General features: G+C 41.3%; 2 protein-coding genes across 2 annotated transcripts; both read left to right on the forward strand.

Annotated features, from left to right (window-relative positions):
* Window positions 1–30: 30 nt before the first annotated feature.
* On the forward strand, window positions 31–7,205 carry LOC131997763 (uncharacterized). Its single transcript, XM_059369301.1, has 2 exons — window positions 31–257; window positions 6,014–7,205. The coding sequence occupies exon 2, from the start codon at window positions 6,015–6,017 to the stop codon at window positions 6,876–6,878; it is 864 nt and encodes a 287-aa protein (XP_059225284.1). The 5' UTR covers window positions 31–257; window position 6,014; the 3' UTR covers window positions 6,879–7,205.
* LOC131997920 (uncharacterized) lies at window positions 776–5,980 on the forward strand. The gene has a single exon (XM_059369799.1). The coding sequence runs from the start codon at window positions 776–778 to the stop codon at window positions 5,978–5,980; it is 5,205 nt and encodes a 1,734-aa protein (XP_059225782.1).
* Window positions 7,206–26,999: the final 19,794 nt, after the last annotated feature.

Below are 26,999 nucleotides of genomic sequence, written 5' to 3' on the forward strand. Positions count from 1 at the left end.
TACGTCAGAGGACCTTAGTTTTTGTGTTTATTTTTGGTTGAACACAACATAGAGACAAAAGTATTTTGGCGATATATACTTTGGGAAGAATTCCAAAAGAGGCTGGATCATAAAGACACCATCAGTTAGAAGACGGCATTAAGGGCAGTGAAGAAGCCTTAACCTCTATAATCCTACACCAAGTTCATGGCCCAGAAGGAGAAAAGAACATCAAGGAAGAATACCAAATTTGAACCAAATTCTGGGGATTAATGCAGGTATTTTGTGAGATAATAAAAGTGAAGTCGAGCTAAACTATATTAGATCAGATTCGTGAATGGTCTTTAGTTTTTGTTGTTCCTACGATAATTTTTTTGGATTTCCGATACGAGTTGCATCATTTGTAGACTATTTTTTTCGTTCATTTTTTCTTAAAAATTATTAAATTTACCATTGAATTACCCTGCCATAAACGAAATTTTCCTTCTAGTCCATTGTACGGATACAACTTATGTGAGAATATTCCACATGGCTGCATTTGTGGTCTTCGATTTTCAATCCAATTGCGTTTGCCCACATATGAAATGTTTTTCTAATTGAGGTTAAATTTTGGAGTATATTTTGAATTTTGTTTTTGCTCCAAAAGGGCAGGAAGTTGATTGGATCGAAGTTTTGTATTCATTCGTTTTACATTTAATTTTCTTATACTCTTTTTGAACGGGGTTTACAGATATTTTTCTAATATTGATATATATGTTCGTTGAGATTCTGAGGTTTGGACTATTGTGTGGTCAGAATGTCCGCTTTGACAAGGTTTACGCAAATATCTGACGCTTTGATTATTTTCAACGCCGATATTTGCGGAGAATCTCTCAACAATTCTTCAGTCTACTCTTTGGAGGTACATAAGGAAGAACTGCGAGATATTTGGCAGAGAATGAAACCCACGTATGAGGAAAGTGTTCAGGAACTAATGGCTTCTGCGGACGAGAATAGCAAAGCTGATCTTGAGACTATTCGAGCCCGGTACCACAGCACTTACACTACATATGTCGATTCTGTAGCTAAGATAAGTGCCTGTATAGAATCCAAACGGGCGTCGATATCCAATCCAATTCCGATGAATACATCTTCCGTCCGAGATGAATATCCGTCAGTTCATTTACCACCGTGTGACACAGAGCTCTTTCACGGAGATTATCTAGCTTGGCCGACCTTCCGAGACTTGTTTACGGCCATCTATATAAAGAATTCGAGGCTTTCACCGGTGGAAAAGCTTTTCCATTTGAATAATAAAACGCGAGATGAAGCCAGGGATATTGTCCGCAAAGCCCCATTGACCAATGAGGGCTTTGATATTGCCTGGAAAGCTCTGCAAGTTCGGTATGAAAACAGGAGGTTGCTTATAAATAGCCAACTGAAGGTTTTGTTTAGCCTTCAAAGAATATCTGTCGAATCCGGAGACTCCATAAAGGAGATTCAAAATTCCATCAACAGCATAATATCTGCTCTGAAACTCTACCAGATCGAGATACAAAGTTGGGACCCTATTTTCGTCTACCTATGTAGCACTCGACTTCCCGAAAATACCCTTTCATTATGGGAGCAGTCTGTCAATAACAAGACAGAATGTCCGTCCTGGAAGGACCTTGATTCCTTCCTCACTAGCCGATACCAAACGTTGGAGACGGTTCGAAATTTAAGTGATCAGCCTTCCACTTCTAAATCGAGCGAACCTCCCAAAGTTAATGTCAAACTATCCGGTCAGAAACGGGTTAATTCTTATCAGAACAGCTTAGCTCTTCCTCCTTGTAAACTTTGTCCAGACGTATCACATACAATCCGAGTGTGCCCAAAGTTTATAAGCATGTGCTACAACGACAAGTTGGCTTTTATAAAGAAGATAAAGCTATGCTTGAATTGCTTTTCGAAGGGACATGTGGTAAAAGATTGCAAAAGTGCATTTAATTGTTCGAAATGTCAACGAAGACATAATACCTTGCTTTGCAATACAGGAACTGAATCGGGTAACCAATGTATCACCGCTCCAAATACACCAGTTCTACAGTCCACATCCGAAGATACGCCCCAAATTTCTAGCGGTGTGACAATTCAGTCTTGTGCTGCTACCACATCCAGAAAGGTTCTCCTTGGTACAGCAATTATTCACATCCTTCATAGAGGTGAGATATTTAAAGCAAGGGCTGTATTTGATTCTGGTTCAGAAGCTTCGTTCATTTCTGAACACCTTTTCAACCTTCTTCGACTTAATAGCAAAAGGATATCCGCCCAGATCTCCGGGCTGAATGGGTGTGTGTCCGCATGTTCACAGAAAATATGCGACTTATGTTTAAGTTCACCCATAGACTCCGGAATTTTCATAAATGCTTCCGCAATCGTTCTTCCCCGACTGACATCTTCATTGCCCACCTTTACGGCTGATAGCGACATGTTTTCCCGTTTACCGGACATTCGTCTGGCGGATCCTGATTTCTTTCGAACATCATACATTGATATTCTGATCGGGGCAGACTTAATTCCTCAGGTAATGCTTGGTGGGGTGAGACACAAGGTTTGTGGAACACTGATGGCTCAAGAGACAGTGTTCGGATGGATTTTGACAGGGCCTGTTGCTTCTGATAATATTTCCTCCTTTCGAACAACGGTCTCCTACTTTAACGAGTTAGCGCTCGATGAGAGGATATCCAAATTTTTTGAGATGGAAGATATTCCTAAACGAAAAAACATGTCGGATGATGACAAATACTGTGAAGAGTACTTTGCTGAGTCCACGCGAAGGGGCCCAACGGGCCGATATGTTGTATCATTGCCATTCAAGAAAGAGTTTGGAAATACTTTGAGACTAGGTCCGTCGAAGAGGAATGTAACGGCCCAATATTTTCGGAACGAGAATCGTTTGATTAGAACACCAGATCTGAAGGTACAATATGACAAAGTGCTCAAGGAATACTTGGAACTTGGCCATATGAAAGAGGTTCCGTCAAATCCTTCCCAAGATGATTCCAGATATTTCCTTCCACATCATGCTGTGGTTCGCCCTGACAGCGTGACTACGAAGGTCCGCGTCGTCTTCAATGCTTCGAATCCAACTTCGAATGGTGTAAGCTTGAACGACGTCCTTTACTGCGGACCGTCCCTCCAACTTGACCTGACTAGTTTGCTTCTCCAATGGCGCTTTTACAAAATCGTCTTTAACAGCGATATTGAAAAGATGTACCGCCAGATTTCCGTTAATCCTAGCCACACACCCTTCCAGCGTATAATCTTTAGGGATGATCCAAACGACAACCTCCACGAATATGAGCTCCAAACGGTTACGTTTGGATTGAATTGCGCCCCATATCTCGCACTTCGTACAATTCAACAGCTAGCCACTGACATTAAGGATGTTTATCCGCTAGCTAGTCATGTTTTAATGTCGTGTATGTACGTAGATGATGTTATGGCAGGAGGCCATGACGTGTCATCAGCCATTAAGGTCCAGACAGAACTGACTGCTGCCCTGGAATCCGCTGGATTCGCATTGAGGAAATGGACCTCCAATTCATCCGAATTCCTTGCTTCCATTCCTAGGGAACATTTACTCAATGAAGATTTCCTACAGTTTAATGACAATAGCACGGCTAAAACTTTGGGCGTAAGGTGGAACGCCAGATATGATTATTTCTATTTTTCTGCCAAAGCCATCAGGCCTAATGAGAGGCCTACTAAGAGGTTCATTTTATCCGAGATATCTAAACTGTTTGATCCCGCTGGCTGGCTTTGTCCATATATTGTACTAGCCAAACTATTAATGCGAGATATATGGGCCTCCAATACCGACTGGGACAGCCCAGTTCCGACACATTTATTGACTAATTGGTTAGATTTCTTGGCCAATTATTCTGATATAAATGACCTCCGTATTTCCCGTTGGGTACAATACACACCCGACTGCGAGGTGCAACTGCATGGCTTCTGTGACGCCTCCGAGAAGGCATATGCCGCTACCATTTATTCACGCACCATCGATTCCAATGGCAATATAAATACCTATTTACTCGTGGCAAAGTCCAGGGTATCTCCTTTGAAAACCGTTTCGATCCCAAGGCTAGAACTTTGCGCCGCACTTTTACTTGCCGAGACGATTGAGGCATTGATGCAGGTTTTCCCTATTCCGAATACGAAAATCTTTTGCTGGTCGGATTCCATGATTGTCCTAGCATGGTTGAAGAAACCTGCATTCCTTTGGAAAACGTTCATAGCCAATCGGGTTTCCAAAATTTCCGAGATTATCAGTGGGGACAATTGGTCCCATGTGGAATCTAGACACAATCCTGCAGACATTGCCTCTCGGGGTGCTTATCCGAAAGAGCTTTCCGGTAATTGTACATGGTGGTGTGGACCGCCATGGTTGCAACTTCCTCCAAGTTTGTGGCCAATACCAAGTTCGGTCCAGATTGACGAAACTCTAATGGAGGTTCGCCAAGTTCAAAATAATTTCGCGTACTTTCCGAATTTCGAAGACCTTCTTGACCGATTTTCTTGCCTAGGAAGGGCGCTCCGAGTAATGTCATACGTGTACCGATTTATTGCCAGTCTGAAGGGCAGTAGGGCTTCAAATGACAGTATTCATTCTGAGGGAGATGTCATCGAGACGACTAGAAATTCGATAATTAAGTTGGCGCAAATGCACCAATATCCAAACGAATATCGCAAACTTTCTCAGAAGGAGCTAATACCCACCTCTAGTTCACTTTCTAATCTCAATCCCTTTATAGACAAGAATGGTCTCATGCGGGTTTGTAGCCGTATCGCTGGGTCAGAAAGCTTAACTTATGACGAAAAATATCCGATTATACTTCCATACCACAGTACGTTTTCCAGGCTTTTACTACGTTTCATTCATACCATAACATTACATGGCGGAAACAATCTGATGCTTCGTATGCTACGGCTCCAATTCTGGATGCCTAGAGCTAAGAATCTCATCAAATCTACCGTTCACAATTGCAAGATTTGCGTTATTGCTAAGCATAAGTTGCAAAAGCAATTGATGGGAACCCTTCCTCCAGAGCGGACAACACTATCCCGCCCCTTTACGAATACGGGGTTAGACTTTGCAGGCCCCTTCGAGATAAAGGCATATACAGGGCGTTCTTGCAAAACTACAAAGGGATATGTGTGTATCTTTGTCTGCTTCGCCACGAGAGCAATCCATCTCGAGTTCACTACTTCCCTTTCCACTGCAGCATTTCTAGCTTCCTTTCACAGATTCGTGTCACGACGAGGGTGTCCACGTAATCTATATTCAGACAATGGTACCACCTTCGTGGGCGCTTCTAAAGAAATCTCTCAGAATTTTCTTCGCTGTTCCCGCGATTCAATATCCGCAAATTTTTCGTACCAGAGTATAACATGGCACTTTATACCCCCGGGAGCTCCTCACATGGGAGGACTCTGGGAAGCCGGGGTAAAAAGTTTTAAGCTACATTTCCGTAAAATGGCTGGCAATCATAAATTTACTCTGGAAGAGTTCGCTACAATTCTAGCCCGAATTGAAGCCTGCTTAAATTCCAGGCCAATTTCTCCGGTATCTGAGGATCCAAATGACCTATTGGCATTGACGCCTGGTCACTTTCTTACCGGTGGTCCGATCCTCTCCATTGCCGAACCATCGGAGTCCGATGGCAATCTTTCCGTTTTAAACCGTTGGCGTCGAGTAAGGGCTCTATGCCAACAATTTAGCATCCGATGGAAACATGAATATATCAAAGAAATTCATAAACGTATGAAATGGCAAACCCCTCAGAAGAACTTAGAAGTTGGCTCTATGGTCGTTATTCGAGATGATTGTTTACCCCCAAATGAGTGGAGACTGGGTAGAGTTTCTAAAATTTATACTGGGAAAGACCATTTGGTAAGAGTGGCCGATATTGTCACGACAAGGGGTATAATCACTCGTCCGATAGTGAAAATTGTTCTCCTCCCTCCTTGCTAAATTTTATTACAATATATCCTTATTTAATTTCAGTATGCCTTCGATAAAATGTAAAGTGTCCAAAGGACGTCGCACCAAGTTCAGCTTTAATTGCAGATTGTGTAAGGGCAACCATGGGCTGCGAAAATGCCAGAAATTTCTCTGCATGACCGTCGATAAACGTTTGCATGCAGTTATAGCTAATAACTACTGTCCCAATTGCTTGGCCCATACGCATTCATCCGGAAAATGTTTTTCTAGCTTAGGATGCAAACATTGTGGAGGCAGTCATCATTCCTATTTGCATATCCACTCCGAGAAACACGACAACCAAAAAACAGAAGCCAAGGATAACTATCAAAAACCCAAACGTTCAACAACAACCCAACATAAACGTCCAACAACAACAACCATATCTCAAGCCGTGAGCCTTGAAACACTTACCAGTCCCCATACAACTAATCTTTTCCCAACGGCCGTGGTAGATGTACTCCATGGCAAGAAAAAGCACTCGGTCAGAGCCGTAATAGATCCATGCACATCTATTAGCAAAATTTCACAGCGATTGATAGAGAAAATTGGGCTAACTACTACTACTCTTGGCAGCGAAACTATCTGCCCTGTCGCGATCCATTCCAAATGTATCACCAACAGGTTATTAGAAACCATGATGACTGTGAACCATCGCATATCTATGGACACCCCAAAAAGATCAATTCCAGCAACAACTGCAGACAAGTTCCCAAACATGAAGTTGGCGGATCCCCATTTTTATCAAAGTGGACCATTCGACATCGTTTTTGGATCCGACTTATACGCCAAGATAATTCTACCAGGTCTTCTACCAAGCAATGCCGGGCTTCCCGTTGCAACTAATACTATATTTGGATGGGTTTTGTCTGGATCGTGCTCAGCTTAGTAGCCTATTTTATTATAAACATTTGAAATATCAAATATGAATTATACAATTTATTATGAATTCCTTTAGAAAATAAGGCAACTTTTTAATATTTGCATTACTGCAAGAGGGGCCGGAATGTTTATGCCGCATACCTTCGCCGTTTAGTGTTAAGTCAAATGAATTTTCATATCCAGATGTCACTTTTCATCTTAGATAAGGCTAAAAAGTAGTTGCGTTAAGTTTACTACTTGTTCTTTTGTATTAGCTCACCGAGTGATTTCTCGTTCATTCAATTTGTTACCATCGAATAATAAAGTTAAAAGTCATCGTCTACTTAACCATAAATTTCTACGTTTTCTTAAAGAGGAACCATTTTGGTAAGGCTAAGCAACCGAACTCTCCCTCGTGGCTTACTGAAACCTGATTTCGTTTGTTTTTCGTATTTCTTTCTGCTTTTTAATTCCATATCACCGACATTGAATGGATATATTTCCGAGATTTAACCAAATCTACCATCTTTTAGGAAATCCAAATTTTTGCCAGTTTCTAATTCCTAAGTTCAGCCAAAAATTCTACAGCGATTAATAAGCTAACGGGCGCGTCCATAGGTTGCGGATGGTGGAAAGCTCCGTTTTTATGCGGAGTAGCTGCAAATGCGGCCGCGGGCAGTCAGCGATTTTCAAGAGGAGAGTCTCAGAGAGGAGTCAGGTGGTACTGGCTCTTAAATAAATACTGAGTGCCAATGATACTCGAGATGACAAGGCGAGTTATTGGCGCCTTCAAATAACCAATGGCCAACATCAGCGTCTGTTCCAAGGTTAGGGGCGGCTGGAGGCGAGCGTCGGATCTTGGAGCAAGAGGCTCGCCACAACGAGGGATACATGTGCAATCCCACAAAACCCTTATGGTTGGGGCGCTGGGCCAGTAACCCGCCCCCGGAAAACTATGAGAAACAAAGGAATAGCAAAAACGGACCCACGCAAACGAAAAAATTACCATGATTTGCGGATCTGCACCTGGAATGTCCGCTCTCTTTATAGAGAAGGTGCAGTATAAGCGCTGGCGGATGTATTAGAGAAGTACAAGGCAGATATAAACGCCTTACAGGAAGTGCGATGCACTGGGAATGGCGTCACTACAACACCAAACTGTGACGAACTATACTATAGCTGCCATAACACGAGGCATGAATTTGGCTGTGGATTTATGGTTAGTCGGATACTGAAACACCTTGTCTCCAGCTTTACTCCGATGGATGAGAGGCTAGCCACAATCCGCATAAAAGCCAAATTCTTCAACAACAGCCTTATTTGTGCCCATGCCCCGACGGAAGACAAAGACGAGTAGACCAAGGATATTTTCTACGAGCGCCTAGAGAGAGAATATGACCGCTGCCCCGCCCATGATATTAAAACCGTTCTGGGAGATTTTAATGCGAAGATAGGGAAGGAAGACATTTTTGGTCCAACAGTCGGAAAGTTTAGCCTCCACAAGATTACGTCCAGTAATGGGTTGAGGCTGAATGATTTCGCCGCGGCAAAAACATGGTAGTTAGTAGCACCAGATTTCAACATAAAAATATCCACAAAGCCACATGGCTGTCACCCGATAAAAAAACACGAGAAACCAAATTGATTGCGTTGTGATAAATGGAAGCCATTCATCCAGCGTGTTAGATGTACGATCGATCCGTGGAGCGAATATAGATTCGGATTATTACCTTGTTGCAGCAAAGGTTCGCACTCAACATGGTGAGGAAAGTACGATCTAACACTGCGCGGAAACTGGACATTGGAAAGCTGCAAACACAACACATGGCAGCGGCATACTCCACTCGACTGACCCAACTGATTGATGAAAGCACTCCTTGTTCCAATGATATAATGGCGCAGTGGCAAACTATTGCCCACTCCATGGAAAATGTCGCGAAATCCGTACTTGGGTACCGGAAGCCTCCTCCAAGAAACGCATGGTACGACCAAGAGTGTCGAGATGCTGCTAAAGCCAAGCATGCGGCATATAGAGCAACCCTGCAATCAGTAGCAATGCGCCAGATGAAGGAGAGGTATCGGGAGAAAAGGAGAGAGGAGAAACGTCTATTCCGCAGAAAGAAAAAGGAAATGGAAAGACGTGAGTTTGAGCGAATTGAGATGTACAGGAGTCAGAATGAAGTCCGGAAATTCTACCAAAGGATAAACACCAAACCGATGGCTTTGGTGCAGGTACAACTTCCTGCAGAGACAAAGAAGGAAATCTGGTAACTGACACAGATAACATACTGAGGATATGGAATGAACATTTTACCCAACTGCTAGTGTCCCACATTGACGGCAAAGAGAATACCGCAGAACCCAATCCCTGATGATGGTATAGAATGTTTACCCCCTAGTCAGAATGAGGTCTAAGTAGCAGTGACCCGACTAAAGAACAACAAGGTAGCAGGAGCCAACGGGTTACCCGTTGATCTATTAAGACCGGAGGCGACACGCTGATAAGGCGTATGCATCAGCTTATCTGCGCAATCTGGCTAGAAGAACGCATTCCCGATGATTGGAACCTCAGCATGCTATGTCCCTTACACAAGAAAGGAGACAAGACGGAATGTGCCAACTACAGAGGACTAATTCTCCTCCCCATTGCATACAAGATACTCTCGAGCGTACTGTGTGAAAGATTAAAACCTAAAGTCAATGAGATAATTGGGCCCTATCAATGCGACTTTAGACCTGGTAAACACACCTTGGACTAGATATTCACAACTACCATCTCTACGTTGACTACAAAGCCGCCTTCGATACTCCTTTACGTTCAAAGGTATTTCAAGCCATGTCTGAGTTTGGTATCCCTGCAAAATTAATAAGATTCTGCAGGATGACACTTCCTGATACGCGTTTCTTAGTAAGAATAGGAAAGAATTTCTCCAAACCATTTAATACCAAACGAGGTTTCAGACAAGGAGACAGCCTATCGTGTGATACCTTTAATATCCTGCTGGAGAAGATAATACGAGATGCAGATGTGAATAGATATGGCACACTAATCACAAGAGAACACATGCCTCTCGCCTATGCCGACGACATCGATATCATAGGTCGGTCACCGGAAGTAGTAACTGCAGCCTTTGATAGCATAGAAAGAGAGTCATTGAAAATGGGTATGGCAGTAAATGGAGATAAGACGAAATGGATGGTTTCAACTCCCAAAATGCCTTGCACAACCAAGCAGATAAAGAAAATGGAGAAAGTTGGGAACCACAACTTTGAGGCAGTCAGTAACTTTATCTACCTCGGCACCGCCGTAACCGAAACGAATGACACCAGTTTTAAGATTAAGCAAAGAATAATACTGGCAAACAGATGCTACTTTGGACTAAGTAGGCAGTTTAGAAACAAGGCCACCTCTCGACAGACAAAGATTACACTATACAAGACACTGATACTACCCGTGCTGTTATATGGTTCTGAAGCATGGGTACTTGTGAAAGCAGATGAGTCAGTGCTTGGAGTATTTGAGAGAAAGATTCTTCGTAAAATATATGGACCAGTTTGCGTTAATGGCTAGGTCATGTTGTCAGAATGAATGAAGAAGCTCCAGCAAAGAAGTCTTTTGAAAGCCCGATGGAAAGATCAAGTGGTGGGAGACACCTCGAAACTTGGTGTCAGAGATTTTAGAATGAGCGCAGAAGATCGAGGCGCTTGGAACGCTATTCTACGTTCGGCTAGTGGAACAAATATTCTGTCATAGCCAATTAAAAAAAAAATAAATGGAATATGGGTATAATGTTCGCTTTAGTTTCTTCTCAATGACTTCAACCAAGTCTTAGATAAAAACTGTCCTAACGTTGATCAAGGAGGGGAATGTATGTATTTATATCTTATAGTTGTTCACAAAATAAATGTATAGGCTGAAAGAAAATGTGAACGAAGTGTTGATTTAAAATATGATAATACTAATTTTAGACGCTGACTAATTCAAATTAAATTATCTTTAACTGAATAATCACCATTAAATTTCAAACCCGAGTAAAAAAGTTGATATGATCAGATCTAAGTAGATATACGTAGCAAATAGAATTGGATCAATTTGCATCTGTTCTATCCAACTATATCTGGTGCAAGATGTAATTATATATCATACCATATATAATTCTTATATCTAGTTCATATAGCTTGTATCAACTTCATATATCTATATCCAAAAAGATGCAAATTTGCTCATGAACATTAAGGAACAAAAGCAAACTTCTCACTCATCAATGAGTCCTGTTCGTTTCAAGTTTAAGATCAGCGATCAGAGGTCTCCTTTTTATAGCCGAGTCCGAACGTCGTGCCGCATTATTCGACACCTCTTTGGGAAAAAGTTTTTCCATGGCTGCTATACACTTTTTAAATGACACAGTTTTTCATAAATGTCGCTAACATTAGGAGGGTATACCCAACGTTGAAATCTTTTCCTGATGTTCTCGCTAGTATTTTATTAAGCAAAAATACTATATGATATATTCATATACATATATACATATTATGTTCTTCTATTGATTTTACTTTAGATTTGATACCTAATATCATAATTACATATGTAATCGAAGTGTATTGTTCTTGAATTGTGTAAGTTTTCTCCCAAAATTTAAGGTGGTTCAATGTTGCTTTTCAAAGTCATTAGTGGTATGAGCGGTTTTTTTCATTTAAAATTCTTTGTAAAACCCTCCCATTCATACGCAAGTACAAACGCAGCTCACAAAGGGTGTTATATTGTGGTCAATGTAGAACAATCGCACATTTAATAAATAAAAATTCCATAAAAAATTACTACTTTTAAGAAGTTTAAAAGCCATTTTAAGTTTTCCTAGTGAGATATCGATTTTTAATGGATTATCGATGAAATTCCGAATTTTTGATGTAGCCACGAATAAAGGCCCATTTCCTTCTAGGTTGAATAGATATTCTCCGTTTCCAGTCTCTTTGAAAAGTTTGCATACGGCTTAATATTTCACAAAAGTCACCATCGTTAGGGAAAATGAGGACGCCATTGTGGCCACCTTCTTTAGTCAATTATTTGAGGAAATAGATGTATACCATATCTTTCTGCATTGGAATGGAACAAATGAATTTTTTGTATTATTTATTTAAGCAATTTGCTTAACTGACACTGCAACGAGTCTCTAATAAATAAAGTGACTAACTAGCATTCACTTAGCTAGGACACTAAGCCAGATATGAACCAACTTAGGGGCGTGACATGGAAAACATTGAAAGTAGCACGGAATTTCTAATTTAAATTTTCTTTTCCGAGGTTACGTTTTAAGTACTTAGAGTGCAGAACAAACCGATTACTGGCTTAGGTGTATGTCCCCAGTGGCATGGGGCGAATTCATATCCACACAATCATTTCAACCGAACTTTATCTAACTAGTAGTTTGTTAAGGAGAAATTACAATAGTTAGCATACTGATATGATTAAGTTAAATTTATATATGAAGAGTATGTTTGGGGGTTTCAGTTGAAACGTGTAAGAATGTAATGTGTTCGCTTTATAGAGAAGTTATCATGAATTGACTTGGTATTGCTCAGTTTCAGACCCCATTCGTCTGTTCATTTGCACACATCGTTTTAAGCCCATTGCAGTTTTGTTGTGGATTCAGTGGCATTTCGGACAGTTGCCATTAGAACTGTGTCGTCTGCAATAACTCCAATAAAACAATTCTCTTGTAAAGGCATATCATAAGTATAAATAGGATACGAGTATTAGTCCCAGAATGCTTCCTTGTGGAACTCCAGATGTCATAGGAGTACTCTGTTTCCTATCTTTGAGTACCCTGAGTTGCAGAACAGTATTTCAAAGTTTTCCTATTATTATTGGAAGTAGAGATATCGGCTAATATGATTCAGTTTTATTACGGTTCTTCCCTGGTTCCTGCAACATAATTGCCTCTGTAACTTTACAGTAGTTGGGGACATATTGTAACTTGAGAACAAAGTTCATAATTTTCTGCAATTTTGCAATAAATATAATATAATATGGAAGTTGCTTAAGCCCGTCGCCTGTTATTAAATCAAATCCTGGAGATTTTTTACTGCATTCCACATCTATCATTATCTGAAGTGCTATCTTCACGATCTTCTGTACCGGCCGTTGAATGCATTGCCTTTTCTGCACTGCTTTTTGCCCATTGGCCGTTTTCTTGAAGAACATGTCTCTTGTTTTGTTTAGTCGTTTGCCAAATAGTTGGTTTTATTATCGTATGTAAGATTAGAAAGGCGAAGGCATAGATTGTGCTTGTCGTACTTTTTGATTTTTTTACTTCATTTTTGTGTTATATTATTCAAAATTCTTTTCCTTTATTCGTGGTTAATCTGAAGGCCAAATGAATATGCTTTGCATTATAGACCCCACCCACAATGAATCTATATCTATGTGAGTTGATAAGATCATTACATTTCAGTTTGTGTCCTGGTGGACTATACACCGTTGTAGGTTAGGTTAGGTTAGGTTTAAGTGGCAGTCTGCCATCAGACTCACTTAGACGATTTCGTCCAATATGATACCACAGGAACAGAGGAAGGAAGTTCCTACCGTTGAACCATCCAGATCGCTTTAAAAAGCCCAATAACTTGCGAATGTTCACATCCGCTAAATCAGACAGGTTCTCAAAGAAATGAGAACCTAAAGTGAAACTCCTTTTGACTGCTAGTGCGGGACACACACACAGAAGGTGTTGTATAGTCTCTTCTTCACAGCTTTTGTAAAAGTCGTTGCTGGCAACCTTCAGACTGTCAGCATGTCATCCAATTAGACAGTGACCTGTCATGACAGACACAATGACTGAGACGTCTGTTCTAGCCAATGACAGCAAAGCGGTAGACCTCTTCAAGTCTAGATTAGCCCACATAGTTTTGGAATGCTCACAGCCCCCTCTTTGTGACCATCTATCATTCTTTGCCCTTCGGGGCTGGTCCTGAAAACGTAGCTTACTTGTCGCTAGAGGCATACCCACAGATTCCAGTATCCCTGGTATGTGTAAGGTAGTTCCTAGTCTCGCAAGCGCATCCGCTTTAGAATTCACTGGGATATCACTGTGGCCCAGCACCCAGAAGAGGTGAATTTTGAACTGTTTAGTCATCTCGTTGAGAGATCTGCGACAGTCGAGGGCGGTTTTTGTGTTCAGAAATGCTTTCTCCAGGGATATAATGGCTGTCTGGCTGTCTGACAAGATATTTATGCCAATCGTCGTTATGACATTATATCTTAGCCATTCCACCACTTCCTTAATTGCAAGAATCTCTGCTTGACCGACCACTGCAGTGGTCGGGTAAACTCTTCGATATGTCCAGTTCTAGATCTTTAGAGTACACCCCAAAGTTCACCTGGTCGTCTAGTTTGGAACCATCCATGTAGATTAGGTTAGATAGGATGGCGGAGGATAATGCCAAAACCTAAGTCGTGTAGACATGCACGTTGGCCAGATTAATGTCCTTTGTGATTTCTGATCTTCGCTTTTCTTCTGCTGATGAGTCACTTCACAAAGCTAGCCGTCCGTTAACATTCTTTCTGGTGCCACCCGGATGAAATGGCAAACGCCCTGATCCTGCGCGGCTTCACGCCTCTCAGTTTTTCTAGTGCCGGAAATAAAAAAGGAACTCAGTATCCTGTTTCTATTTTGACATAAAGTAGTGAATTGACAAAGAAAGTGCAAGCGGTCCCCCAAGACGTCGATCACATGACACCTCCAGCCGATGTCATCATTTCTAATGGCAATGCGAGACATAACTTAACTTATTATGCGATAACCATACCCAATGCAAATTGCAAATTTTCCCCATGAACATTCCACTAAGGAACAGGATAGCCATACCTAGATGTGCCTTTTCCATTGACAACATACAATCTAAACCCAGCGGCGGAAAGAGGTGTGCAGCAGGCTTTTTTAATATTTATTGCAATATTTCCCAAAATCGGAAGAACATATATATGGGAGCTATATCTTACTCTGAACCGATTTGGAGCAAACTTCCCAGATATTGTGGCAGTTGATGAGGTAAGTGGTGTACAAAGTTTTGGCAAGATTGGTCAATAAAAGCGCATATACATATATGCCAGCTATATCCAAATCTAAACCGATTTTTATGAAATTCACCAGTGTCACCATGTCGAGTGTCAAGAGAAATTCTTTCGTACCAAATTTCAAGGGTTTCGGTAAACAAATGACCATTTTATTGCATTATTAATGCAAATCGGACGAACATATATATGGGAGCTATATCTAAATCTGAACCTATTTTTCTCAATTTCAATAGACTTCGCCTCTAGGCCGAAAAACATGTCTGTACCAAATTTGAAGACGATCGGATGAAAAATGCGACCTGTAGTTTGTACACAAATTAACATTGACAGACAGACGGACATGGCTAAATCCAATCAGAAAGTGATTCTGAGCCGATCGGCACACTTATCAATGGGTCTATCTCTCTTCCTTCTGGGTGTTACAAACAAATGCACTAAGTAATAATACCCTGTACCACAGTAGTGGTGTAGGGTATAAAAATATTGCTTCTTTTGTTTTGTTTATTAAATGTTGTTGTTTTTTATTAAACACCATTTTTTCATATTACTATCTATCCTCTCGCTTGTTAGTCAGGTGCGTTACCAGCTCACTTATTTATAATATGCGTGGCTTAAGGTAAACAAATATAATTGTCTATTTTTAGAACAAATCGTATTTTGCTTAAGTCTTTATTCCTTCTTTTTTGCCTACTCTTGGAAAGTAGTTATGAATTTGAGTTTACTCTTACTCTATGTGTTTGGGTTGCACTCACACCCAATAATTCGTCCATGTGTAGAGTATTGAGCCCATAAGAAGAGCATTTTGTAGCCGATTTCGATGAAATTTGGAACAGTAAGATCTGGTAGAATTTTACACCTTTTTGTTGAATGTGGTCTAGATCGGACTATATTTGGACACAGCTGTCATATAGACCGATCTCGCGATATAGAGTGCTAAGACCATAAAAGGAGCATTTTGTATCCGATTTTGATGAAATTTGGAACAGCGAGCTTTTTTAATTCACCGTGATCCTACCCGAAAATGGTACAGGTCGGACCATACTTTAATATAGCTGCCACAAACATCAATCTGCTGATTTAGGGTCTTAAGGCCATAATAGGCGCATTAATTACTCGATTTCGCCGAAATTTGAAACTGTGAGTTGTTTTAAGCCTCCCTGCATCAAATCAGATTATATTTAGATACAACTGCGATGCCGATTTAGGGTCTTATGCTAATAAATGCAGCATTTATTATGCGATTTCGCTTAAATTTAAATAGTGAGTTGTATTAAGTTGCATTAAGAGCCCCTACATCCGATCCGAATAAAGTCCAGATCAGTTCGTACTAGAAATAACAGTTACATATATAGACCGATCTGCGAGGTCTGAGGTCTTAAACCCCCAAAAGTCACATAAGTTGAATTTGAATCAGTGAGTTGAATCTGTAAGAACCGAATATAGTCCAAATCGGACCATATTTGAGTATGGATGCCATATCGACCGATCTGCCGATCGAGGCCGTTGAAGGCACAGTTTTTACCCGATTTTACTAATATTTGATATATTGAGTTGCGTTAGGCGCTCGATACCGTGCCTTGTTGACCTATCTCCCAATTTAAGGTCTTGCGCCTGATTTCAGTGGAATTTTAAACAGTTAGTTACATTAGATCACTTGTCATTTGGCCAATAACGGTCCAGATAGGGCCGTATTTAGCTGCCATATAGACCGATCTGTTGATTTTAGGTCTGAATTAAAAAAAACGGCATCTCGGCACCTAAATCAAAAATGATCCGGATCTTTCAATATTTGGATATAATGATGGAGATATAACAAATTAAGATGATGACCATATATCCATGCCGATGGGTATCCAAAGTTCGGTACGGCCGAACTTAATATATTCTTATTTGTTTTATTGTGCCATTTTTCAAGCATATTAACGATTTGATTATTCTAAACCAAAAAGATATTGAATAAGTTTCTAAAAACAGATTCTGTTTCTGCTAAATTCATGGAAATCATTTTAGTTTTTGTATTTTTAAGTGGAATCTAAAAATCGTTGCTTCTGGATGGAGATTCAATGTTTTTTTGCTATTTTGATTACAAATTAAGTCGTGGGATAGAATAAAAAATTTTGTTTTAGACCAGATAGAATTGAATTTGAATTTTCGTTTTTAGAAAATTTGCAATTTTTCCTCATATTTTTGGAATGAATGTCAGAGGAATAAATGTATGAAAACAAAAAAAGTAATGAAGAAATGCAATTTTCTTAAAACAAAATTTAAATTTAAAGTCTCAAAAAATTAGAAATATATAATTTAATAATTTTTGTTCTTTTTGATTTTTATTCTTTTGAGTTTTCTTAATTTTTTTAAAGATTAAAAAAAAAAATAACCCAAAATACCCGTTTTGGGCAAAAATAGTTTCCAAATTGGCACATAACCCAAATATACCCTCCCTTTGCCTTTTGAAAACTCGAGGTAAAACAACAAAGCAAAGTTCGGCCGGGCCGAATTTTGGGTACCCACTATAGATTCCTCTAAAAATTTACCTTTATTAATTCAGTTCGAATTTGAAATATTTTGCAACAATCAAATCGGGGAGTTGTTTGCGACTTCTATGGTATCAAGAAGTCATATCGGGATATCGATATTTAAGGAAGCCCAGATCATATTTGGTACACATGTTGGAAGTCATAACAGAACTCGTTTTGCCAGTTTCAGTTTCAATGAAACATCCAGATCTCTTTAAAAAGCCCAATAACTTTTGAATGTTCACATCCGCTAAATCAGACAGGTTCTCAAAGAAATTAGAACCTAAAGTGAAACTCCCTTCTGACTGCTAGTGCGGAACACACACTCTTCTATTTCGATATCTTCACAGCTTCTCCAAAAGTCATTGCTGGTAACCTTCAGTCTGTCAGCATGTTTTCCGATTAGACAGTGACCTGTCATGACGGACACAATGACTGAGTCGTCTGTTCTAGCCAATGAAAGCAAAGCGGTAGACCTCTTCAAGTCTAGATAAGCCCACATAGTTTTGGAATGCTCACAGCCCCGTCTTTGTGACCATCTATCATTCGTTGTCCATTGGGCCTGGTCCTGAAAACTTAGCTTACATGTCGCTAGAGGCATACCCACAGATTCCAGTATCCCTGGAATGTGTAGGATAGTTAATAGTTTCGCAGCTCGTCTGCTTTACAATTCCCTGGGTATCTCTGAAGCCCGGCACCCAGAACAGGTTAATTTTGAACTGTTCAGCCATCTCGTTGAGAGATCTGCGACAGTCGAGGGCGGTTTTTGTGTTCAGCAATACATTCTCAATGGATTTAATAACTTCCTGGCTGTCTGAGAAGATAGTAATGTCAGTCGTCGTAATGACATTATATCTTAGCCCTTCCATCACATCCTTAATTGCAAGGATCTCCGCTTGGTACACAGTTCTAGATCTCTAGAGTACACCCCAAAGCTCACCTGGTCGTTTAGTTTGGAACCATCCGTATAGAAATCTATGTAGCTTCTGTTACCAGGGATATCGTAGTTCCAAACGGTCCTTCAGGAATAGTGGTACAGTACTATTTATCAAAAAACGGCTCAGGTAGGGTGTAATCAGCAATCCCTGGAACATCGGATATTGTATCAAGGATAACACAGTGTCCGTAGCCGCTACATGCACAATGAGAAAGTTCCTTTAACCTCTCGGCAGTGGTCGCTACAGTTTGGGTAGCCACAATGTCCTGGGACATAAGATGTAGCATTAAATTCAGTGTATCAGATGGTGTAGTCCTCAGTGCGGCTGTGATGCACAAACAAGTCATCCTTTGGATCCGGTTAAGTATTGAGCAGTAGGTGGACTTTTGAGGCTCCGTCCACGAGACCAAAACACCATATAGCATTATAAGTCTGACCACTGCAGTATATACCCAATGCATGACACGCGGTCTAAACCCCAACCCCCTTGCAGGTGTATAGGACAACAGTGGCCTTTCTTGCTCTTTCCAAAATGTTATATTTGAAGTTCAGTTTCCTGTCCAGCAAAACACCCAGGTATTTTGCGCTTTCTGTAAGTGGAACATTCTCTCCTCCCAAGGAAAAGAACTACTTCTGCCTTGCACGGATTTGTACCTAGACCACTTTCAGTAGCCCCTTCGCTGTTGCACGTAGAGCATCTTGAAGTATATCTCTTCGAGTGCTAGGAAACATTCCCCTAACTGCATTTGCCACGTCATCAGCATACGTGACCACTTTTACACCTTTCTCTTCCTGAGACAATAGTATATTGTTAATGGCTATACTCCAAAGCGGAGGAGACAGTACACCTTGAAGTGTTCCTCTGCTGATCCATCTTTTTAGATCCACAGCTTGTTTTTCAACCGGTGATAAATCATCAGAGCCTGGCGACTTAAGGAGTCGAAACTTCTTATCGCTCAAAGGATTTTCGGCTCAGACACAATTTCTCTAATAGCCTCCGACGAATGCATACCAGTGACAACCTCTTCTGGCGCTATGCTGTCCGTTGGACAATTTCCTGAGAAATGTGTATCAACGATACATACATTCTCTGACTTCCGAGTATACCCCACCGTAATAGGTCTCAAGGACAGAATCTTCCTTAGTCTAGAGGCCTCAGATATATCTTCCACGGAGCTGCAGAATTCTACCCAGGATTTGTTATGATCCTTTCACATCTCGCCCTTATATTTTCTTACCTCAGCCTTATAGATGTCCCAATCATGTGATGCTCTTGTGGCTTTTGATCTATTGGAGAGTTTTCTGCAGTCCAACCAGCTCTGGGGTCCATCATGGCGGTCGCTGTTTGCCCCTTGGCTTAGCACTAGGGCATTTTGACGCAAGCGAGTCATTGAGGGCCCTCGCTATCCGCTTGACCACTATGTCTATATCTTCCGTAGTTTCCAGAATACTCTTTACAGGAATACAGGCTCTGGATCTCCCATTCCTCGTACCCTTGAGTAGTTCAAATCCCGGAATTCTGAGCCCGGAATTCTTCCTCCACACACCCATGGTTCCTCATTAAGGACCACGTCAAATCCCCCTGCCATCAGGAGGACCTTAAGGGCCGCCGAAGCGGCCTTTCAATGGTATAGATTTATCTGTAGAAACCGGACCATAGTCAGGATTCAGAACTTCCACCATTGTTGTGTTAGCCTCGTCTTCCGATTCCTCCAAGATTTCATCCTTCCAAGATTCCTTAGATCTTGTAATGATGAGCTTCCGTACGCATCCAGGGCCAGGTGAAAAAGCTGTGGATCCACTCTTACTGCGGACACCTGGCACATACAGTGTGGACAATTGCTCGTTAGATGCTCCACTAGCTTCTGGTGACGAAGTACTTTTTGAGCTCCGTGCTTCCCTGCTGACACACACTTTGAGCCCAGTCCAACTGGATGACGCACTCACACAGGGCTTGTCGGGTCCCGTTTCGATGCTATCCCCTCCTGTCTCGATTGTTGCAGGGGGATTTTCAGTCTTTTGCAATCCGCCAGACTTTAGCAATATGGTCGATAATTCCTCAGGCAAGTGTTCAGCAACAACTGCTGAGTCGTCTCCTGATTTCCCAACCCCTTCGCTTATACAGACCTTCACTCCAATTATTCCTAGGTAAGTAGACCCGTTCTTCTCCCTTGCCGACAACTGCTATCACCAAACTGTTTCTAGAGACATTAGGTTCTTGGACGCATCATACTATTGTTTGCTCCAGGTTTTTTTAAGCATGGGATGCCCTCAAGTTGACCGCATACCTTTTGGCTGACTGCGGTGCAGCTTTTCTGAATCTAGACGTGTAGTCTTTGGAGTAGCCTATATAGCAATTTCTCGAGCCCAATTTAGGGAGTCTCTCTCCCTATTAGTGAGAGTCTTAGGATCATTTGCACCAAGCCTCTCAATACACCTGAGAGCGATGCGTCTTCTATTATTCCAACCTCTTAAAAAGCGTGTTGGTTTTCCGGGGAAGGCCGATGACCAAGGCAAATTAAAGGCGTGCGAAGAAAGAATAGGTTCGGCCTTATCCTTAAGACTCGAACCAGGTGTCCTCGTCAAAAGCCCCTGCTGACCAGTCGTTTGTCGGTTAGTGGAGCCTGGAGCAGCCGCTCCACCAGTCGAGATCTCAGTAGCGGACAACATGCTATGGCCTGATACCACCACCGCAGCTGTTGGGTCTTTGGAGTCCATTCTAAGCCTACCCCCGGGCTCTAGATCTGACGCTCCACTGGAAACAGACGCAAATCATCAATCGCCTAATGGATACCTCAATCGCAGCTATTCTTGGGTGACTTAAATTGTTCTTCCAAAAATAGTGACCTATTACGAGTTACAGGAAAATTCTTGCGGCGTGAAATAACAAAATGTCCGCTCCACTCAACGTTTCAAACAAGACTAATGCGCCTTTATTCCATGGGAAATTTTCGATAGTTGTAGATATACATCCAATATTGACACAAGGACAAGGCTTACACCCGATCCCGTAAGCATGTCCGACTTTTCTTTTCTATAATATCTAAATATCCAGGAACCTAACATAAAGCCAGATTATGATACCTCTAAAGACAATTTAAAATCTCTCAAAAGAGACCCATAACTTTAAATCTTATTCTCGTACCAAATAAAGCCTTCGAAGCTGCTTGACTATCGCTGTAACGAAATGCTACCGTTGTGTATTCCTTGACAGTGAGAGAATCCTCTATGTAGGCGACTATGTCGTGAAGGGCTGTTTCAGTGGACTTGCCCTTACTATATGTATGCTGTTGTCGAGACAGGTGATTTATAGGAATCTTTGCCTTAAGATATATTTCTATCAACCTCTCTAGAGTCTTCAGCGTAAAAAATATGATGAAAATCTTTCGCCTTCGTATGGTAAGTTTTTCCTGCTTTTGGAATGAAAATGACTTTTGTGTTTCTACATCCCACAGGTATATATGACATGCTGATACAGGCAGAGTATATCTCCCCAAGCAAAGGAGCCAGTCTGTCGGACACAGCTTGCAATTCAACCAGTGATACATCGGAGACAGGCGACTTAAAGGAGTCGAAACGTTTTATTGAACAAAGGATTTTCGACTCAGACATAATTCCACCCAATAACCTCTGACGAATGCATACCAGTGACAACCTCTTTTGGCACCACGTTGTCCATTGGAGTGTTTCTTCACTAGACATTGCCCATACATTCTCCGACTTCTGACTGTATTCCACCATACTAGATCTTGAGGGTAGGATCTTCCTTAGCCTAGAGGCCTCAGATGTATCCTCTACGGAGCTGCAGAACTCCACCCAGGATGCCTTCTGAGCCTTTCTCAGCCCCCCTTGTTGAAGATTTTTTTGTAGCCCTTCCTTAAACTAACCAATTCTGGGGTTCACCGTGGTGGTCGCTGTTTGCCCCTTGGTTGGCACTAGGACATGCTAACACAAGCGAGTCATTCAGGGCCTCCGTGCTCCGCTTAAGCATTATGTCAGTGTCCTTTGCAGTTTCCACTTCATTTTCTGGTTAAGAAGGGATACACGTGCAGAATGTGTGGCAAAATTTATCCCAATCCGCCTTTCTTCTGTTTAGCCTAGGACCACTTATTTTAGCCAATGTTGAAGTTACATATCCTTCAGCTTATATCCTCCGATACAAGCGTTACATCTAATAGATCCTGCCTGTTCCTTGTATATTCTATAAGCAGATCATCCGTTCATTGATATCTGGTGATGTTCGTTAGCATCACTTCCTACAATGAGGCTCTTTTTCCCAAGGCGGCATCTCTTAATCGTTTGCCATATATGGGGAAGCCAGCCAGTAATGAGACTTTTTTATTTTGAAGGCTGGCTACTACTAAATCTTCAGTGATTAGCGACGGAAGAAGAAAAGCGTTTAGACTACTCTTTGCAAAAATACACGCTCTGTGTCTCTCATTACCCGTACCCGTGAGTAGTTTAAATCCAGGAATTCTTAATCCACGAACCATTCCTGCACAAACCCATGGTACCTAGACAAGAACCATGTTAAATCCACTTTCCATCAGAAAGAACTTTAGTGCCACCGAAGCGACCATGGATATTTATCTGCAGAAACCGGACCATAGTCAGGATTCAGAATTTCTACCACAGTTACGTTAGCCTCATCTTCAGAGTCTGCCTGGAGTTTATTCTCACAAGATTTGTTAAATCTTGTCATGAGGAGTTCCCTTACGCATCCATGTGCAGCTGAGAAAGCATTGGAAACACTCTTCCTCGGGACACTGGACAATTGCGGTGTGGACGATTCTTCCGTAGATGCTTCACTAGGTGCTGCTGTGGAAGTATCTTTTGAGTTCTGTCCATCGCCGCTGATGCACACCTTGAGTCCAATCCCACCGGATGACCTACCCACAGTGCTTGTCGGGTTCCGTCTTGACGTCTTCCCCTCCTTTTTCGGTCCCTACGGGGGAATTTCCAATCTCCTACAATCCGCCTAGCTTTAGATATGTAGTCGATAGTTACTTAGACAAATGTTCGTCAACAACTGTTGGGTCGTTTCCTGATTCCCCAAACCCACCGCTTCTATACACCTTCAGTCTCAACTTGTTGAATCCGTAGGATAAAACTCCTTCAGACTTGTTGGTCTGAGACACAGCCGGAGTTTAGTATGAAAACTGCATGTCTCCGCTCCACATCAACCTCATAGAGTTTACCAATCTTCCAGTCGGTGGTTGAAAGATTGGGACTACAGCCCCTGAGCCTCCCAAGTAAGTAGGGATTTGAAGCCTGAGAGAGAAAAGAAAACAGAGAAAATAAAATCTTTTTCTGTGTGTTGTAAAAGAGGGCACAAGCGATTTAAGCCTGCGGATCAAATTATTAATTTAAAAACCTCACAGTCATATTGATGATTTGTTGAATAGGTTCTCATTATCATAGAGAGCATTCGCAATAATATGATCTATATAATCGATCTGGTTTTTCTATGTAAGGAACTACTAAGGAATTCCCCCATATGCTCTTCTGTCCTGAGTGTCACGAGTGAGTCTGGCGGTCAGCCGCCACCCTACACTTCCCTATACATTCTGTAAAGTTTGTGGGTGTCCAGGAAAATTCTACTCAGCAATTTTGTCGGCGTAATTTTTTTGTACTTTATATAAAAAAAAACTTTTGGGTGTTGTATTCGATTAGATTGAATAAATAGTTCATAAAATACCTTTGAACGTTTGATCGTAATTGCCCAATAAAGAAGATAACTGGCCAATAACGTCCGAAATTATATACAAGCATAAAATTAGCTATTAAAGTTAGGTAGTTTGAACAAATAGCTAATAAAGTGGGCAACTATAAAGCCCAGCATACGTTACGCCAATGGACGTACCCAGTATTTCATTCAGAGGACCCGCATCACAGTGGTTCCAAATCAAAAATTTTTTGAAACACTTTCGTTAATTTCGAATAGAGAAAAATTTTTTACGTTTTTTTGGAGATTGCTAAAGTGTTTACTATAGCTGTAGAAGATAATAGGCTCTGAATTTGGCCATTTGGTGCTAAATTCGGGATACATCACTGAAAAGTCTGTTTTTCTGTGTGTATATCTTAATTATATCACGGATATGTGCTCTAAACTGATTAATTGTTTTTATACCCTCCACCATAGTAGGGGGGGTATACTAATTTCGTCATTCAGTTTGTAACACCTCGAAATATGCGTCTAAGACCCCATAAATTATATACATATATTCTTGATCGTCATGATATTTTAAGTCGTACTAGCCATGTCCGTCCGTTCTGTTGAAAGCGCACAAACTTTCGAAGGAGTTAAGCTAGGCGCTTGAAATTTTGCACAAATACTTCTTATTAGTGTAGGTCAGTTCAGATTGTAGATGGGGCAAATCGGTCCAATACGGTCTTGCTCCGTAAGAATTGAGGCGTCTGCATCTGTCGGATAGTAATTAAGCCAGAACTACTTTCGATTACCGGGGGAGGTCAATTTCTTCAGGTGCAATGGGAGGCGGTCGCTCTCCAAGCGCCACTTCACCCGGTAGCTATTTTCCGCATCTGCATGAATGTTGTCTAGATCCGCTTTATACGCCGCTTGATCTTGAGGTTCTAACGCACGCTCTACATCATGTAGATCTACCTTAAGGCATCTGGGCGGTGAATACCTATCCACAAGATGATGATTTGGATGGTCTCTGCAATAACAGCCCACAAGGAATTGCTTAGGCAACATGTCGTTAAGTTTTCGCATGGGTAGGATCTTTGTTTCTTGATGGAAGTGGTACACGTGAGAACTGAGGAGACAGCTCGTCGCAGTACGAAGGGCGGCATTCTGACAGATCTGTATATTATTCCACTGCGTGTCACAAAGCTGACGTTGCATAATTTACCACAGACCGGCCAATTGGTTTGTACGTTGTCAAAAAGGTTTCTTTGTCAGCACCCCAAGTGCTGCCGGCAAGTGACTTGAGGACCTTGTTTCAACTTTTGACTTTATCGCAAATTGCTGTAGCATGTGAGGAGAATTTTTAAAAGCCGTTAAATGTGACACCAAGTATTTTGGGACACTTGAAGGTCAGAATTGTCACTACGTCGACCATCACTTTCAACTCCCTGCGCACCTCATGCGTGTATGTAGTGAACAATGTGACTGAAGATTTGGTGGCAGATATCTTCAAATTTCTTGCAGCAAAATAAGAGTCAAGTTCGTTGAGGTAGATGTTACCCTATCGGAGATGTCATCAATGGGTGGGGGGCCTGATGCCATGATCGTACAACCGTCCGCATATGATACGATCAATGCCGTCTGGAGGCGGTGGAATGGAGGATAGGTATAGGTCAAACAGTGCCGGAGATCTCGCACCACCTTGGGGAACTCCCTAATACACTCTACGGTACTTCGACTTCTTATTCCTAAATTCCACAAATGACTGGCGACCATACAAATAAAAAGTGATCCAGTGTTTCAGGCCTGGCTGGAGGGACGTATTGGCGATGTCCTCAAAGAATTTGGCATGGCTGACCGTGTCGAATGCCTTCGATAGGTCCAGTTTAGGCCAATTTAATAAACGGCAAATGTGTGCGGTAATGGTATGCAAAGCTTTTGTTGTGCTGTACGGTCATCGGGATCCATGCTAATGCTCGAACGAGGCTCGGGAGGAGTAGTCTATCAAGCGTCTTGGCTACTGGGAGAGGAGGGAAATCGGTCTGTACGACTGCCCCTTACTCGGGTCCTTTCCAGCCTTCAGTATCGGGATCTCTCTGCCCATCTTCCTGACATCGAGTACTATTAGAGTGTTCAAAGACATATTGAGGACAGTGGTAAGGTACTCGACTCCAAGTATATTCCGATTCATCAGCATAAGTGTAGAGATTCCGTCGGGGCAACGCCTTGGGTGATTTGGCGCCCCGAATGACATTCGTAACTTCGTCCACTGTATATTGTGATCGATACGATAAAGGGCTCTCCTCACCTAAATTTGACCGACAAAGCATGATATTGCTTTATAAAAAACTTTTCAAACAAGGTGCTAATTGCTTCAATTATTTTTGACATTGAAATACGATTTTTTTCGTATCATGGCAATTGATTGGTAAGGAAGACATTCGTTGACTATATTTTTAATTGTTCGAATTAATATGTTATTTAATAATACAAATTGTGAGTATCTATTTCTGCATTCTGTTGTGTCCTCTTTCACACATACGTTATGCGAAGAAGTGCGAATGAGCCAAATATATGTCTAATTTCTATCATAGATGTGGATAGACAAAGAAATATCAAGAAAAATACTAAGTGTGGTTTTTATTTATCCCCCAATGAAATAAAATAATTTATTTAATATAAATTGTTAAGTTAAAACAATATATTTTTAAAGTGTTATCCTGAAATAGTGTAAAGCAGAAAACATCAGAATTTGAACAAATGAAATAAGTACATTCCAAACGAAACAAATTTGAAGAATTGGAAGAAAGTAGACGAGGTATTTATTAATATTATTTTATTTTAATATGTTAATATCCCTATAGAGACTATATTGGCTTGGAAAACGACGCTGATGCAGAAGTTAGCAAATGCAGTATTCCCTCATGTGGGTCCAGATATCATGGTATTGTGCGCAAAATGCCAAGATTGGTAAT

This window comes from Stomoxys calcitrans, chromosome 5 (assembly GCF_963082655.1).
Source record: "Stomoxys calcitrans chromosome 5, idStoCalc2.1, whole genome shotgun sequence".
Classification (NCBI taxonomy): Eukaryota; Metazoa; Arthropoda; class Insecta; order Diptera; family Muscidae; genus Stomoxys; species Stomoxys calcitrans.